The sequence below is a fragment of the Pectinophora gossypiella genome, chromosome 13 (genome assembly GCF_024362695.1).
Source record: "Pectinophora gossypiella chromosome 13, ilPecGoss1.1, whole genome shotgun sequence".
In the NCBI taxonomy this organism is placed as follows: domain Eukaryota; kingdom Metazoa; phylum Arthropoda; class Insecta; order Lepidoptera; family Gelechiidae; genus Pectinophora; species Pectinophora gossypiella.
In genome coordinates, this window is record NC_065416.1 from 13803288 (window position 1) to 13818611 (window position 15324).

The window sequence follows — 15324 nt, forward strand, 5'->3', positions numbered from 1 at the left end:
GGTTGCACATCAGCCACGGGTTGCGAGTTGCCTATTTTATTCGCCCGGGCTTTTCATTCATTCACTCATTCATTTTAAAATTAACAGTTGTCAATCATCCGTCCCTTTCCTTTTCGGCGGATAAGAAAACGACAGGTATAACTAATAATAAAATTAGGAGATGTCTGTAGGAATCGGGTCAATATAAATATAAAAGTAACTCTGTCTGTCTGCCACCTTTTCAGACCTAATCCATTGGACTAGTTTGAATGAAAAAGGATTCGAATTATGTGGACAGATTAATCATAAAAACAACTCCACTAAACATCAGCATACGTACTATGGATGTGTCGAAACAAAATTACCAAAGTTTTAGCAAAGTTTGTTTGCTAATTACAGTGAACTTTATCGCTAGCTGGGGAAGGTACTTAATTATTGCCGATTATGTCATGTATGGTTGCCAATTTAATATAGTTACCAGACATTTAAAGCTTCTACAAATCCAAAAAAGAAGATTGCATTGCTTTTTTCATTATCTAGTACATAACAGGAACTTGTTAAAAATGCCACATCGAATCAATTCATCAAAAAAAGCAATATTGCAATTGGACAGTTGCGTATTAAAAGTAAGTGTGCAATGCAAACAAATGTCAAATAGCAATATTACTGGTTACTGTTTTAGATGAATTGCTTCGATGTGGCCTTTTTATGTTATTGCCCTTAACCGGCACCAGTCCTGGAAATCACGTGATATCAATTACTTTTTTAATCAACAACATTTTTTGATGAACATGATTATGTTAGTGTTTTATGTAGGCTATAAGTCCTATGTTAGGTAGCATCGTCACTTACCATTATGCGAAATTTTGGTCAAACGCGAAATGGCGAAGCGCGAAAAAATACATGAACCCTTTAGTCGAGTTGTATGAAAGGCTCGGAACAAGAACTTTCTGAGTTTCCGAAGAGAAAAGATTGAAACATTCCTGGTTCGACAAGGGTTGCGAGTTTGATTCCCGTCCAAATTTCATTCTAGTGTGTCAGATTTGTCTGAGCACAAGTAAGTATGTACTATAAAATCGTTTCTAAGCTTTTCCTTCACCATAATTTCCGGATTTTCCACATCCACTCACACTAGCTATAACTCTTCAATACCATTAGCAATCCACACAGACGGTATCTGAGCGATCTCGCGTGAGTCACCACTAGAGGCTTATATATGTCTGAAGATGCTCGTGTTGCGTCAGACAATTGTAACGATTCGTTTTACTGTTACTAATCGACTAGTACTGGCTTGAGCAAAGGTACAAAGATGCCTTGTATAGGCTTAGGATTCAATATGGAGATGGATTGATTATGCAAGTTTATGCCAGGAAAACTAATTCATTGTGTCTGTATTGGGCTGTTCTTCCCTTCGCCGGTTGGAAGGTCAGACAGTTGCTTCTGTAAGAAATCGGACCTGTCGAATCTTCAGGTTAGGTGAGCGGACCCTGTAAAAACAGGATAACGCCAGGTAGATTATCATGACCTATCTAACGATCCATCAATCCAGGTTTTCTTCTGGTAACCTGTGGCCCTACCCTGGCATAGGGTGTTACTGACATCGTAACGAAAACTTTGAGGGATTATTCAGCTCATGATTCTGAGTTAATATCAAATGAAAATTTCCGTTTAACACCCCGTATAAATTCCACTGCTGGACACGGGCCTCCCCTCAATCAACCGGAGAGGGTATGGAGTATACTCCACTACGCTCTTTCACTGCGGTTTGGTGAGCTACCTATCCTAATATTAATTTCTGGCGTGGCTTGTATATATCCTATAATGACTCGATTGGAGGAAAATTCGATATGACGTATGGAACAGGATATAAACTGAAGATTGGTTTTCTTGACCAGTTGCACCAAATAGTCAAGTGACGACTAACCACATCACAATTCATCATGCATTTGCAGGGAGAAACCCTCATTTTAGATGCGTAGACAATAGTCATAGGCCTCTGCGGTCATAACTGGCATAGTCACGATGCTGACGAAGCAATATGAATTCATTGTTCATAATATAAATTGCAAATCGTGTTCTCTTGTATGCCATAAAAGGATGATATTTCCATACAAAAAATCCATCACAACGTTATTATTATTGGTCACCATCATCATCAATTTAAGAGCCACGCTCTTGTCGGTACAGCATTTTCCATTCCAGTCTATCAAAGGCCAATTCCTTGACTTCCCTATAAGACACGACGAACATGTTCTGTTGGAACAGATTAAAGAACAGATTAGTTGATATACCTACCTAATAATTGTCGCGTTAAAAATAACTGCATTGATGTCACCCGGCATAGAGCACATTATTATTTATACCTACTAAACTCTATAATCATAGTATCACATTATACAACGCGATCACTCATACAATGGGCTATATACCTAATTATTCGTAGTCACCAGGGTCGGGTCACGATCTCGATGTAGACATGATCCTAGGTCGTTTACTCTTGTGATATTAATGAGATTGTGTGGACTTGCCTTATTGCTTACTGGGGGGTTAAAATGGCCACATCGAAGCAATTCATCTAAGAAAGCAATATTGCTATGTGACAGTTTTTTGCATTGCGCACTTCTTACTTCTATATGCGCACATGTCAAATTCCAATATTTCTTTATTAGATGAATCGCTTCGATGTGGCCATTTTAACCCCTGTGTTCTAGTTTATTTCTGTCCTGGCTTTATTTTAATCAGGATACTCGTGTTCGGAGACCTCGAGACTTGCATTTTAGTGTCCTTGGTTCCAATCCTGGCTCGAGCTCTAAACCACTGAATTCGACTTTATGAGTTTGGATCCTAAATAATTGATATCAGCTGTTTTCCAGGTCTTACACAGCTGCTATGTTAGCTTTTCGAAGCCGTGGTAGCCTAGTTAGTAGAACGCTTGCCTCTCACTTTGAGGTCGCAGGTTCGAATCCAGCACAGTCCTAAACCATTGATTGTCGAATTTGTTTTCGAATTCATGTTTGGATCATAAATGATTATCACGTGCTCTGCAGTGAATAAATACCCATATTCCCGAGAAATACATTTTCGGAAATATGTGACCTAACCTGTATTGGGCTGGTTTTCCCTTCGCGAGTTGGAAGGTCAGACAGGCAGTTGCTTCTGTAAAAACCCGGACCTGTCAAATCTTCATGTTAGGTAAGCGGTCTTAAGTAAGTCGGATGCTAGGGAGATGACATGTTAGCTTTTCAAAATGTAAAAGTTATGAAAACTTGAAAGTCCCATGGCGTCGCTGGGCCGCGCCGCTTTTATCATAAACCCTTATCTTCATCTTAGTAACAGTGACTGCAAATTGTTTCTTACCCACTTGTAAGTCTTACCTCAAGAGGGATTTCGAGCGTAAGTTTTAATGGAAACATCTCCAAACCAAAACAACAGACATTCTAACACTGTAAATTCTCCAAACTTGTACCATAAAGGCGAGTGGGCGTGCAGACGATGCGATGTGGCCGAATTTCATGTGACGTTACGAATCGGGGATCGCCATATTGGCTGCTTACGCGGTACGGCAGAATCAAATCGATGTTCGATTTGCTCCAATCTGAATCGGCTTCGACTTACCCCGCAGAGCCTCTAGTGGGCCATGTAGATAAATGTGGCCGAGAAAGTCTTGGCGATTTGGTCTGACTGATTAAATCAAATCAAATACACTCGTCGTTAACTATTCCGTATTTTTTTATTGTTCTTCTATCGTATGAGTTGAGAACCAATAACCTCATCAACTCTGGTGTGAGGGTTGCTATTGAACCGCCAAAGGCCCCTGCTCATGTAACGAGTACATACTTATTATTATACTTGACTACTAAATGTGTCCTTCAAAACCACGAGTCCTAACTAAACAAGGGGTTTCTTTATTGTTTTTTTTTTGTTAAATCAATCATTTCAATGTTTCTTATTCCAGAAAAGAAAAATGGTGGGCGACTCGACTTCGACCCAAGTCCTCCGGGATTTGGAGATATCATTACGAACCAATCACATAGAGTAAGCAATCAATCATATTTTTTATCTATTTTTAAAGTTTTGTATGGAATCCGAAGATTTTTTGATGATAACGATGTTCAAATCTATTTCTATATATCGTTTATCGTGCGCGATATATAGAAACAGGAGATGCCAACCAATAACATGTTTATTACGTCTCGTAAAATAAAGAAAGAAATGTAATATGCTTTGGCATTGTACAGGGTATTGTCGTGATTAAAAAATTCACCTTCTTCTTCCTTGCGAGTCGGTGGCGATCGATGCTATATTTTTGCTCACCAATATTTATGGTATAATTTCGCAAATTCCCCATATCTTACTAAAAGCCTAGCTTTCAGATTTATTTGTCTAGAAGGTTACATAATTACCCTTCTGACAGCATAATCAAACCTATAGAACACACACTTGAATTAAACAAAAAATATCAAGCATACTGTCTTCTGATTCCAGATGGGTACGAGAATTCTTAAACGAACAAAATCAAGGGCTGGACGTGCTGATCGACTACCTGAGCTTCAGGCTGAGCATGATGCGGCATGAGCAGCGGATAGCACTCGCCAGGAGCCAATCCAGTGATGGGATCAACCAGGGTAAAATGAACTTTCTTCTTCTGAGAATTCCTCAACGATCGAAATTAAGGACTGGAGGTGCTGATCGGCTATCTGAGCTTTAGGCTGAGTATGATTCGCCAGTAGCCACAGATAGAACTCGCCAGGAGTCAGTCAAGTAACAAGGGCAAGATGAACTTGGTGCTTCGTGCCTCCAACTTCGTATCATTGGCATATATCTTTAAAATTTGACTTGCTTCTGCTTGATTTTGAATTTTATTTTACTTAACTTAAATGAGATGTTATGGTGTAGTTTCTTCTCCGGACAGAACACCTTCTCCTTTTTTTATTCAATATCAACACAAGGAAGAGATCTAAGATGCGATAATTCTTAGCCTTGAGAGCAGAGAGTTAGTCTTTTTTTTAATTTGCACCATTTAAAGTTGTACAGTTTCTGTTCAGAAAGTATATAAAATAATGGAGGTTACGTGAGTCATATTAAATCACACTTTACTGCACGCTTTTCCCTGAAATCTGCTGAAAGACATGTCATCTTCAATTTCAGGTGCTAACACAACAACATCAGACTGCAGCGCTCCAGCGGATGCCAACTCCACCCTCAACGCTTCTTGGAGACGACGAGCTCGCAGCCAAGACGCGGAGTCAGAGACCACGGGCAGCCCCGGGGTGGCCAAACGGAGGTCAAGACATGCTGCCAGACTCAACATGGGCGCCTCCACGGACGACATCCATGTCTGCATCATGTGCATGAGGGCTATTATGAACAATAAGGTGTGTATTCAAATGAATCTACCAATAATGAAAATATATTTCATCACAATCGTCAATCAGCCCGCATCATCCCACTGTTGGGTATAAGCCTTGAAATGAAAAGAAAGCAGTCGCGTTATCCGAAATCGGCTGATCACATAATCATCATAGGCCTCCTCCATTTTGCACCATTCATTCCGGTTAACAAGTCAATTTGAGTGAAATTGGAACGTATGAGAGTATTAATGTTCGTGTCAATTCTTTGGTGGCAATTCCGATGCCGCTCAAATGCACCCAGAAAGTAGTCTAGTAGACTCAAATGTTAAAAACATTATACATGGAAGATGTGAGGAAATAGTCATGCTAATTTAAAACCATTCGCCGTTTCTTCCGATTGTTAGTATTTTTGTTTCATAAGTTAATTTACCGAGTTATCCATTTGTTATCTTACTTACAGGCATTGACTCCCAAAATAACTCTAAACCTTTCTACTTACAGTACGGCTTCAACATGGTGATTCAACACAGGGAAGCAATCAATAGCATCGCTTTATCTTTGGTCCATCACTCTCTACGAACCAAGGCTTTAGTCCTGGAGCTACTGGCAGCCATCTGCCTGGTGAAGGGTGGCCACCAGATCATCCTGTCAGCCTTCGACAACTTCAAGGAGGTGGTCGGGGAGCCGCGGCGGTTCCACACACTCATGGAGTACTTCATGAACTACGACAGCTTCCATATCGAGTTTATGGTGAGTTGGAAATCTAATGGCCTCTGGCAGCTCATTGATGACCAGCTCTCGGCACGACAACCGCATAGCATTCGCTGCGTTTATTTGTCGAAGGTCTCGATATAATTCGCGCCGTGCGCGGCGCGGTTGCTGTGCAGCGTCCCTGTGTGGCGGATTGATAATGTCACATCGTATAAACAAACTCAGCAACCAGAGACTTCTGGAATGTCATAGTAAATTCTTCCTTTTAGGGGCATCCTTTTCAGTTGCATAGCAGCGTTCTTGTTTTTCTTTACGCGAGGTTAGTGGCTTTTGTTCTACATCGTGTTTCTTGATTTGCCAATCTGTAATTTCTATCTTTACCTTATCACAAAAGACAGTCGCTTCTTGAAATGTGGTGCTTGACAATGGTGTCGATTTGGCCAACCACAAACTTAATTTGACAGGATTCAAACTAGCTGCATCTCTTTCTTGCACGTATTGTAAGTGAAGGACGGCAACAATTTACGAAAGCCAAACTAAAATTAGGTTAAGTTTGTGTCCGCCCGAATATCAACCATAACTTTGAGGTTAATACTTCTAGATGTTGATGAATCTGTGTACTGTTCTCCAGGTGGCATGCATGCAGTTCGTGAACATAATAGTCCACTCTGTGGAAGACATGAACTTCCGTGTACATCTGCAGTACGAGTTCACAGCGCTCAAGCTGGACGAGTACCTGGAACGGCTGCGGCTCTGTGAGAGCGAGGACCTGCAGGTCAGTTGGCAGTTATTTAAAAAGTAATCTATTATAATTACTATTACAGGGGCCCAAACTGTTCCAGCCCAGTGGGCCGTTGTGATCTGCCTGGGATTTGGTACCTAGAACAAGTTTTGATTTTCTCTAGCTTATCGTGTCTCACTGCTGAAAGGTCTCCCTTCTCTTCTTCCACATTTCTCTATCCAGGCATATGTCACAGCCGGACGGCCCAGCGGCAAATCAAATGTTTTGTCTCTTGCAATTCTTCGAAATCATATTTAAGTTTAATATTTATATAAATTTAATTCATTATTTCTTGTGATACTGTCATAACTCAGTAACCTAGCCGAAAAGTACTTGAATACATAACTTTCTATAATATCAGAATATTACATGCATATTGCGCAAAGGACATTTTGCGACCAAGATATATTTTGAAGAATGAACATTCTGCGATGATGTCGATCTTGGGACCAGACAATAATTTAAACAATGGAATCCTTTATGATATCAACATTATCAACGACTGTTTGCTGTTTGGTTCACGTCTAACAGAAAGCTCGGTGAGGTGTGGGTTCTTAGTTCATCTTGCAATGGATGTACCTCTGACTATGTTATGTTTGTCTGTTTGCAGGTGCAAATCTCAGCGTACCTGGACAACGTGTTCGACGTAGCAGCGCTGATGGAGGACAGTGAGACCAAGACGGCTGCCCTCGAGAAGGTCAACGAGCTGGAGGACGAGCTTGGACACGTAAGCATAATAGACAGATACATAAACTCACACTCGCGAGCGAGACAGAGATATAGTATATCGCTTAGTGTGAATGAGACGAGTGATATGACACTAACCATGCTGCGTTTTATAGGGTATCTGTCAAAGCCACAAATGTAATAATTTTAATAATAGGATCATGAGGAGTGGTAATCTATTCTTTATTTCTATAAGTTTAGAGCGAAATGTGTATAAAAAAATATCTATAGTGAAAACCTAGTAAGCGTGGTTTGAATGAAAACACATTCTGATGTAATGTTTTGTTGACGAAACCTCGAAACAGACACACAAATCTTAATACAGATAAAAAATAAAAATCTCTAAATTGTTGCCTGCAATGAAAGTAGCATGTCTGCATCGAAATTTTGTTGAAGATAATTAAAATATTATTTAATTTGTAGGCACACGAACGCCTAGCTGCTTTAGAACGGGAAGCCATCGCCAAACTAGCCACCCTTGAAGCGGAGTTGGCGCAAGTACGGCAGGAGAGGGACCAGCTCGCTGAGGCCAGGAGACAGGTCGTCGAAGAGGTAACACTCATTGTTCCTTTATTCATTCATATTAAGCTTATTTAACCTTATTGCGCGAGTGTACTTGAATTTTAAATTTAAATTTTACCTTTATTGGCGATTGTAGTAAAACGCTAACATACAGGGTGGTAATTAAAACACCTAATAACGGGTTCAAACAAACAATGTACATATAACAATGTATACAAAACAATGTATACAGGGTGTTAGTGATATTTCCTGTCGGGAAATTCATGACCATTTTAGTGATTATTTTATCAAATTATTTTCAGTTCCATACTTTTGACACCTAAAAAAGAACATGACAGTTGTTATCCTAGATTTTCTCCCCTTTTTTCCCCTAAGGGGATGAAAATGGGACGGAAAAAACGTGAAGTATACGCGTAAAGTCGCGGGCGGAAAGCCAATAGAAATAAAATATATTTTTTTATCAAATTTTACAGGTGTCGACGTTGAGGCGAGCGCAGCAGGACTCTCGCAACCGCCAGTCCATGTTGGAGTCCAAGGTTCAGGAGCTGGAATCTCTCACCAAGTCACTGCCCAGAGGAGCCTCCAGTGAGTGTGGGAATGCCTTAGAAACGATTATTGATTACCACCATCGGTATTAGCAACCACAACCGCTAACGACCTCCGTGGTCTAGTGGTTGCGCGTTGGGTTCACGATTCGGAGGTCCCGGGTTCCGGGACCGGAGGGGACATATACACAAAAAATACTTTGTGATCCCTAGTTTGGTTACGACATTACAGGCTGATCACCTGATTATCCGAAAGTAAGATGATCCGTGCTTCGGAAGGCACATTAAGCCGTTGGTACTACTTACTGATGTAAGTAGTAGTTGCATGAGCCATGTCAGGGGCCTTTGGCGGCTTAATAGTAACCCTGATACTAGGGTTGATGAGCTTGGTACTCCATCTCACAACCCACACGATAGAAGAAGACCACAACCGCTTGTGGCGACCACAACCGTACAACCTATCACGTTGGTCTAACAGAAACCCCGGTTACTTAATTTTGCGATTGACTTCTACAATTGGAACATAGCCCTAGTGCATAGTGAGCTTACGTTATGGGAGGAATACATTTCGCGATGTTAGTTTGAATTAAGAATTCCAGCTGTTTCCAAGATATTTTTTTACTTGACTGAATATCAAAAATATTGACGTGTTAACAGTAGACGTTTAGCTAAGAATAAAAACATATGTCTTAACGCGAATCGAACTAAAATTTTTACTTATATAAGTTCTCTTAGTTTGAAATTAGAATTTTAATCTAAAACTTATTTACATTGCAGTGGGTGCAATATCCTCTCATGCGCTATGCAACGGGAACGGTACGCCCAACGGCCCGAGCAACGGGCACCACTCGCCGCCCCCGGCACACAGTAACCCCGCGCCCCCACCTCCGCCCGCACCCCCAGTGGCGGCCCCCCCACCACCGCCTCCGCCCCCGGCCGCGCCCGCGCCGCCCCCAGCGCCCCCCGCGCCCCCAGCGCCGCCCGCGCCTGGTCTTATGGCGCCCCCACACCACACAGATGCCATGACTATAAAGAGGAAGGTTGACACGAAATATAAGCTGCCCACGTTGAATTGGATCGCTTTGAAGCCGAACCAGGTAAGATGAGACACCAAATTGACCAAAAAATAAAGAGTAAAAAACGAGTGTTTGATGTGCTTGTGCAGAAACCTCTATCTCAAGAAGGTTAATAAACACAATTGCATTCATCTGAATACTGGCAAAATCGCCTAGCATTATCCCGTTTTTCACAGGGTCCGCTTATCTAACCTGAAGATTTGACAGGTCCGGTTTTTTACAGAAGCGACTGCCTGTCTGACCTTTCAACCCGCCAAGGGAAAACCAGCCCAATATAGCTTCAATAGGGACTCGAACCTGCGACCACAAAATCAAATTCGGATCTGCGCTTTACCTGATGAACTGAAGTGGGCTACCACGGCTATCTGAATCATGACAATAACTTACAGAAAATCATGAATCATGAATGCTTCTGATAAAATATCAGGGACAAAACTCTGAGTAGGCAAAACGACGCCTATACCTAAAGCTGCCAGTTGCACTTGAGCGAAATCAGATTGTCCGTAAGCAAGAAATTCTGACCCATCCGCTTCCATTCCGCTCGAGTGAACGCGCTTAAAATCCAATGTCACATCAAATGTTCAGGTCCGAGGCACGATATTCAACGAGCTAGACGAGGAGCGACCGCGACGGCGGATCAACTTCACAGAGTTCGAGGAGAAGTTCCGCATCGGCGGCGTCAGCAGCGGCGGCAGCGTGGACTCGTGCGAGGCGGACTCGCTCGCCTCCTTCCCCAGCAAGCGGTTCCGCAAGCCGGACACCGTGTCGCTGTTGGAACACACCCGCCTCCGGAACATAGGTCGGTAGTCCCTCAGCTAATATTGGTTGTAAGGTCAACGATCCCATCAACCCTGGTGTCAGGGTTGCTTTTGAGCCGCCAAAGGCCTCTGACTCATGTAACGACTACATACTTAATGTAACTGAGTGGGATGATGCCCAGAGTAGTCTATTTCAAAGCCGTACTAGGACTCCTGTCCTCCGCCTCTATAGTCATTAACCGGGCACAAATCCTGAAAACCACGTTATATCAATTATCTATAGTCCAAACAAGAATTCGAACTCATAAAGCCGAGTTCTGTGGTTTAGAGCTGGTGACGCCACACATCTTCATAATGTTAGTGTAGACTAAACTACATACTAATAACGATTCTTCTCCACAGCGATATCGAGAAGAAAGCTGGACACTCCAGTCGAAAAAGTAATGGCGGCGGTCAACAACTTAGACCTGAAACAACTGCCTTTAGAATCAGTTGAGATCCTCCAGCGAATGGTTCCGACAGAAGCCGAACAGAAAGCGTACAAAGAATACGTCGCAGAGAAGAAACCAATCAACCTGCTAACAGAAGAAGACAAATTCCTAATGCAACTGGCTAAAGTCGAACGCATTTCCGCCAAACTCTCCATCATGAGCTACATGGGAAACTTCTTCGACAACATTCACTTGATAACACCGCAAATCCACGCCATAATATCCGGGTCTTCATCAGTAAAATCGTCGCAGAAACTCAGAAATGTCTTAGAGATTATTCTAGCTTTCGGTAATTATCTAAACAGTAGTAAAAGGGGGCCGGCGTATGGATTCAAACTGCAGTCGTTGGATACGCTTATGGATACTAAATCCACGGATAAGAGGATATCCCTCCTGCACTATATTGTGGGGACGATACGACAGAACTTTCCAGAACTGATGAATTTCGATACGGAGTTACTGTACATCGACAAAGCTGCTCAAGGTAAGAGATTGCAGTACACACACACACACACACACACAAACACACACACATACATAAACTCACGCCTATTTCCCACCATGGTAAGCAGAGACGATGGAATTCCATTGGCTTTGATCCTGACATACCAGAGATTCCAGTGTTTTCATTTGATATAATCATTAAAAAGTTCTGTTTGAGGAAGAAATTGTAGTAAAAATCTATCATTCTAATTACTAGTAAGCCTTACTTACACCTTACACTCTCTTGCAACCCTCATATACGCCCATCTACTAGTATTACGTTATAATGGGGTAAAAACTAGAAGCTCAAATGTGGACGGCAGCTCTGTTGAGGTATGGGTACTTAGTTCATCTTGCGACCGATGTAATAATAAATAAAATAAAGAGTTTGTTTCGGGCATGATCTAATTATACCGATAGAGTTACTACTATCGTAGATTGAACAACAGCGCTCATAAAGTGGCACGCAGAGTTAATATAGCGACATTGACAGTACGCCTCAGTGCGCGATTAGGCGCCGAACTGGCAACACGGGGAAGTGCGTGGTAAAAACTCAAAGCGAAAAAAGAAGGATGGTTCCATCATATTTCTAATAAGTAATGACATTGTGCATGTTATCATAGTATAAACATTTTAATTTTCGCAGTAAAACTCACCAGTTTAAAATACACTAAAACAAGTACTCCCGGTAAATCCGAGTCGCAATATAACCCGACCCCGTTACGAAGCACCACTCGCTAATATACGTAACAAGACGATGCGTACTTTTTTAATTTGACACGATTTTATTGAATGTATACGTATATACCGCTGTGTACGAATGTATAGCTAGACAAACGCCAAATTTTCGCCGCATTTTTGTATCAAGCACTGTATCTACGGCAGTGGTAAATCAATGATCGTACCTCTGACATAGTTTGATATACTCGTGAGTTAATGTTGCATAGTCATCATACCAGCTATTTGTAAATCAGCCATTGTCCATTACAGTATCGCTGGAGAACGTGGTGTCGGACGTGACGGAGCTGGAGCGCGGCATGGAGCTGGTGCGGCGCGAGTGCGAGGCGCGGGACACACACCGAGCGGCGCAGGCGCACGTGCTGCGGGACTTCATGAACAACGCCAGCGACAAGCTGCGCCGCCTGAGGCACGAGACCAAGCACGCGCAGGTACACGCTACATACAATAAGGAATCATCATCTCCTTAAGAGTCGCCATACTGTGAATGTGGTCACCCGGATCAAACCATATCTCACATAGTGAACGAGTGCCCTCTACACCCAGGTGGCATAGCCGAGCTGCATTGTGTGACGGATGCGGCAGAGACTTGGTTAGCGAGCTTAAGCTGGATATATGATCCACGCAGGACATTTTATTTTTACTTTGTGATCTCTAGTTTGGTTAGGACATTATAGGCCGGTCACCTGATTGTCCGAAAAATAACATGATTCCGTGTTTCGGAAGGCACATTAAGCCGTTGGTCCCGGTTACTACTTACTGATGTAAGTACTCTTTACATGAGCCATGTCAGGGGCGTTTGGCGGCTCAGTAATTACCCTGACACCAGGGTTGATGAGGTTGGTATTCCACCTCACAATCCACACGATAAGAAGAAGAAGAAGAATCGATATATTCAACTGCATCACTGGTTTCAGTTCGCTAACCTAAATGTCTGTTCTGCAGGACTCGTTTGCGGCGTGCGTGGAGTACTTCGGCGAGGCGCCGCGCGGCTGCGACGCGAACGCTTTCTTCTCGCTGCTCGTCCGGTTCACGAGGGCGTTTAAGGTCAGTATGGAGCATATATATACAGGGTGTTAGTGACACCGTAACGAATACTCAGGGGGATGATTCAGACCATGATTCTGAGTTGATATCAAGTGGAATTTTCCGTCGCAAAATTCATGTTTTTTTTTTAGTTTTTTAAAATTATTTTTAATTCTATACTTTTGCGATAAAAAATTCCACTTGATATTAACTCAGAATAATCAGCTGTTTCATCCCCCTCAGTATTCGTTACGATGTCACTTACACCCCGCACAAGTACATACTGTACCCATACAAGTAGGTATGGATGTTAGTGACACCGTAACGAATACTGAGGGAGATGATTCAGACCATGATTCTGAGTTGATATCAAGTGGAATTTTCCGTCGCGAAATTCATGTTTTTTTTTTTTTAGTTTTTTAAAATTATTTTTAATTCTATACTTTTGCGATGAAAAATTCCACTTGATATTAACTCAGAATAATCAGCTGTTTCATCCCCCTCAGTATTCGTTACGATGTCACTTACACCCCGCACAAGTACATACTGTACCCATACAAGTAGGTATGGATATTAGTGACACCGTAACGAATACTGAGGGGGATGATTCAGACCATGATTCTGAGTTGATATCAAGTGGAATTTTCCGTCGGAAAATTCATGAAAATTTTTGTTTTTCTTTTTATTATTTTCTGTTCCATACTTTTGCGACGGAAAATTCCACTTCATATCATCTCAGAATCATGGTCTCAATCATCCCTCAAAGTTTTCGTTACGACGTCACTAACACCCTGTATAGAAACTGCCTATATACGTCCCACTGTTGGGCACAGGCCTCCCTTCAATCAACCGGAAGGGGTACTCTATTCCATATCTTTCGTCTCTTTTGCGCTAGGCGATGCACTATATTTCTGTCCTGCTTTCATTTAAACGTCTAGGGCCCTGTGCGTAGGTTTTTCTTGCAGCTTCTTTTCCCCGGCTATACAGGTTGTCAGAAGCTGCAGAAGTTTTAGGCGGATGAGACGTTCGTTATGTAAAGAATGACGATTCAAAGTGTAACTATGTTACCTACTGAATAAATATATTTTTGAATTTGAATTTGAATCATGCTGCGTTCATGTCCCGTGCCGTTTTCACATGGCCCGCTTATCTAACCTGATTTAAGAGGTCCGGTTTTGACAGAAGCAACTGCCTGTCTGACCTTCCAACCCGCGAAGGATAAACCAGCCACTATAGATTAGATCACATACCTCTGTAAAGCATTTTTCGGGTATGTGGGTCCTCACTCACGATGTTTTCCTTCACCTCTGAACACACACACATAGACATTTAAGATCCAAACATGAATTGTTTACTCTGTTTGCAACGAGTGCAGAACGTCATCCTACGTTCAATTGCGAATGCACCATAGTTCAGCAAAAATGAAGAAATACATGAATACCTTAACATTCCAACCGTCGCTGAAGAGATAGAGAGAGAGAGAGAAAGAAAAATCTAGAGCGACTAGCCGATCATCCGAATCCCCTCGCATCAGACCTTATAGACCTCATAAATGTGGTGAAACGACTGAAGAGAAGCCATGTTGTATAAAGTGGGAGGCTGTGACACTGGTTGTAGCTCCTGACACGTCACTTATCCACTCAATGAAACTGCTTATAGACCGATTGTAGTTTAAATAAAGAAAATAAGACATGAATTGTTTCGGTCCATGTTGGGATTCGAACCTGCGACCTCACATTGAGAGTCAAGCGTTCTTCCAACTGACACGGCTAACACGGCTAAGCATGCTACGATATAATATTTTTCTGATGATCCTTATGTAAAATGTTTCGATTTCTTTGATATGAAGTGTAAGTTTTAGTGATACCCCCTCCGGTTGATCGAGGGGAGGCCTGTGCCCAGCAGTGGGACGAATATAGGCAGTTTATGTTATGTATGAAGTGTAAGTTTTAGTGATGTTCCGAATATCCGTATCCGTATCCGCGGATATTCGAGATAAAAGAAAAATCCGTATCCGTGTCTGTTACTTTTCACGCAGATCTTTTACGGATCTTTTTCAGGTGATTAAGTAGAATTATTAAATAAAAAAGCTATAAAATTCCATTTAGATTGTTTTTATTTCTTAAAATCAAATATT

The 15324-nt window shown here is 41.9% G+C and overlaps 1 protein-coding gene across 2 annotated transcripts in view; it reads left to right on the plus strand.

The window, feature by feature from the left end:
- The window catches only part of LOC126372099 (formin-like protein), a 116881-nt gene that overhangs the window by 89010 nt on the left and 12547 nt on the right, over positions 1 to 15324 (plus strand). For both annotated transcript variants that reach the window (XM_050017646.1, XM_050017647.1), the window contains exons 3-15: positions 3935 to 4014; positions 4465 to 4604; positions 5128 to 5354; positions 5832 to 6080; positions 6673 to 6816; positions 7433 to 7549; positions 7972 to 8100; positions 8544 to 8655; positions 9393 to 9712; positions 10277 to 10490; positions 10852 to 11424; positions 12414 to 12592; positions 13107 to 13208. In XM_050017646.1, the coding sequence (XP_049873603.1) occupies positions 3935 to 4014; positions 4465 to 4604; positions 5128 to 5354; positions 5832 to 6080; positions 6673 to 6816; positions 7433 to 7549; positions 7972 to 8100; positions 8544 to 8655; positions 9393 to 9712; positions 10277 to 10490; positions 10852 to 11424; positions 12414 to 12592; positions 13107 to 13208 (2586 nt within the window). The remainder of the gene's footprint in view (positions 1 to 3934; positions 4015 to 4464; positions 4605 to 5127; positions 5355 to 5831; positions 6081 to 6672; positions 6817 to 7432; positions 7550 to 7971; positions 8101 to 8543; positions 8656 to 9392; positions 9713 to 10276; positions 10491 to 10851; positions 11425 to 12413; positions 12593 to 13106; positions 13209 to 15324) is intronic.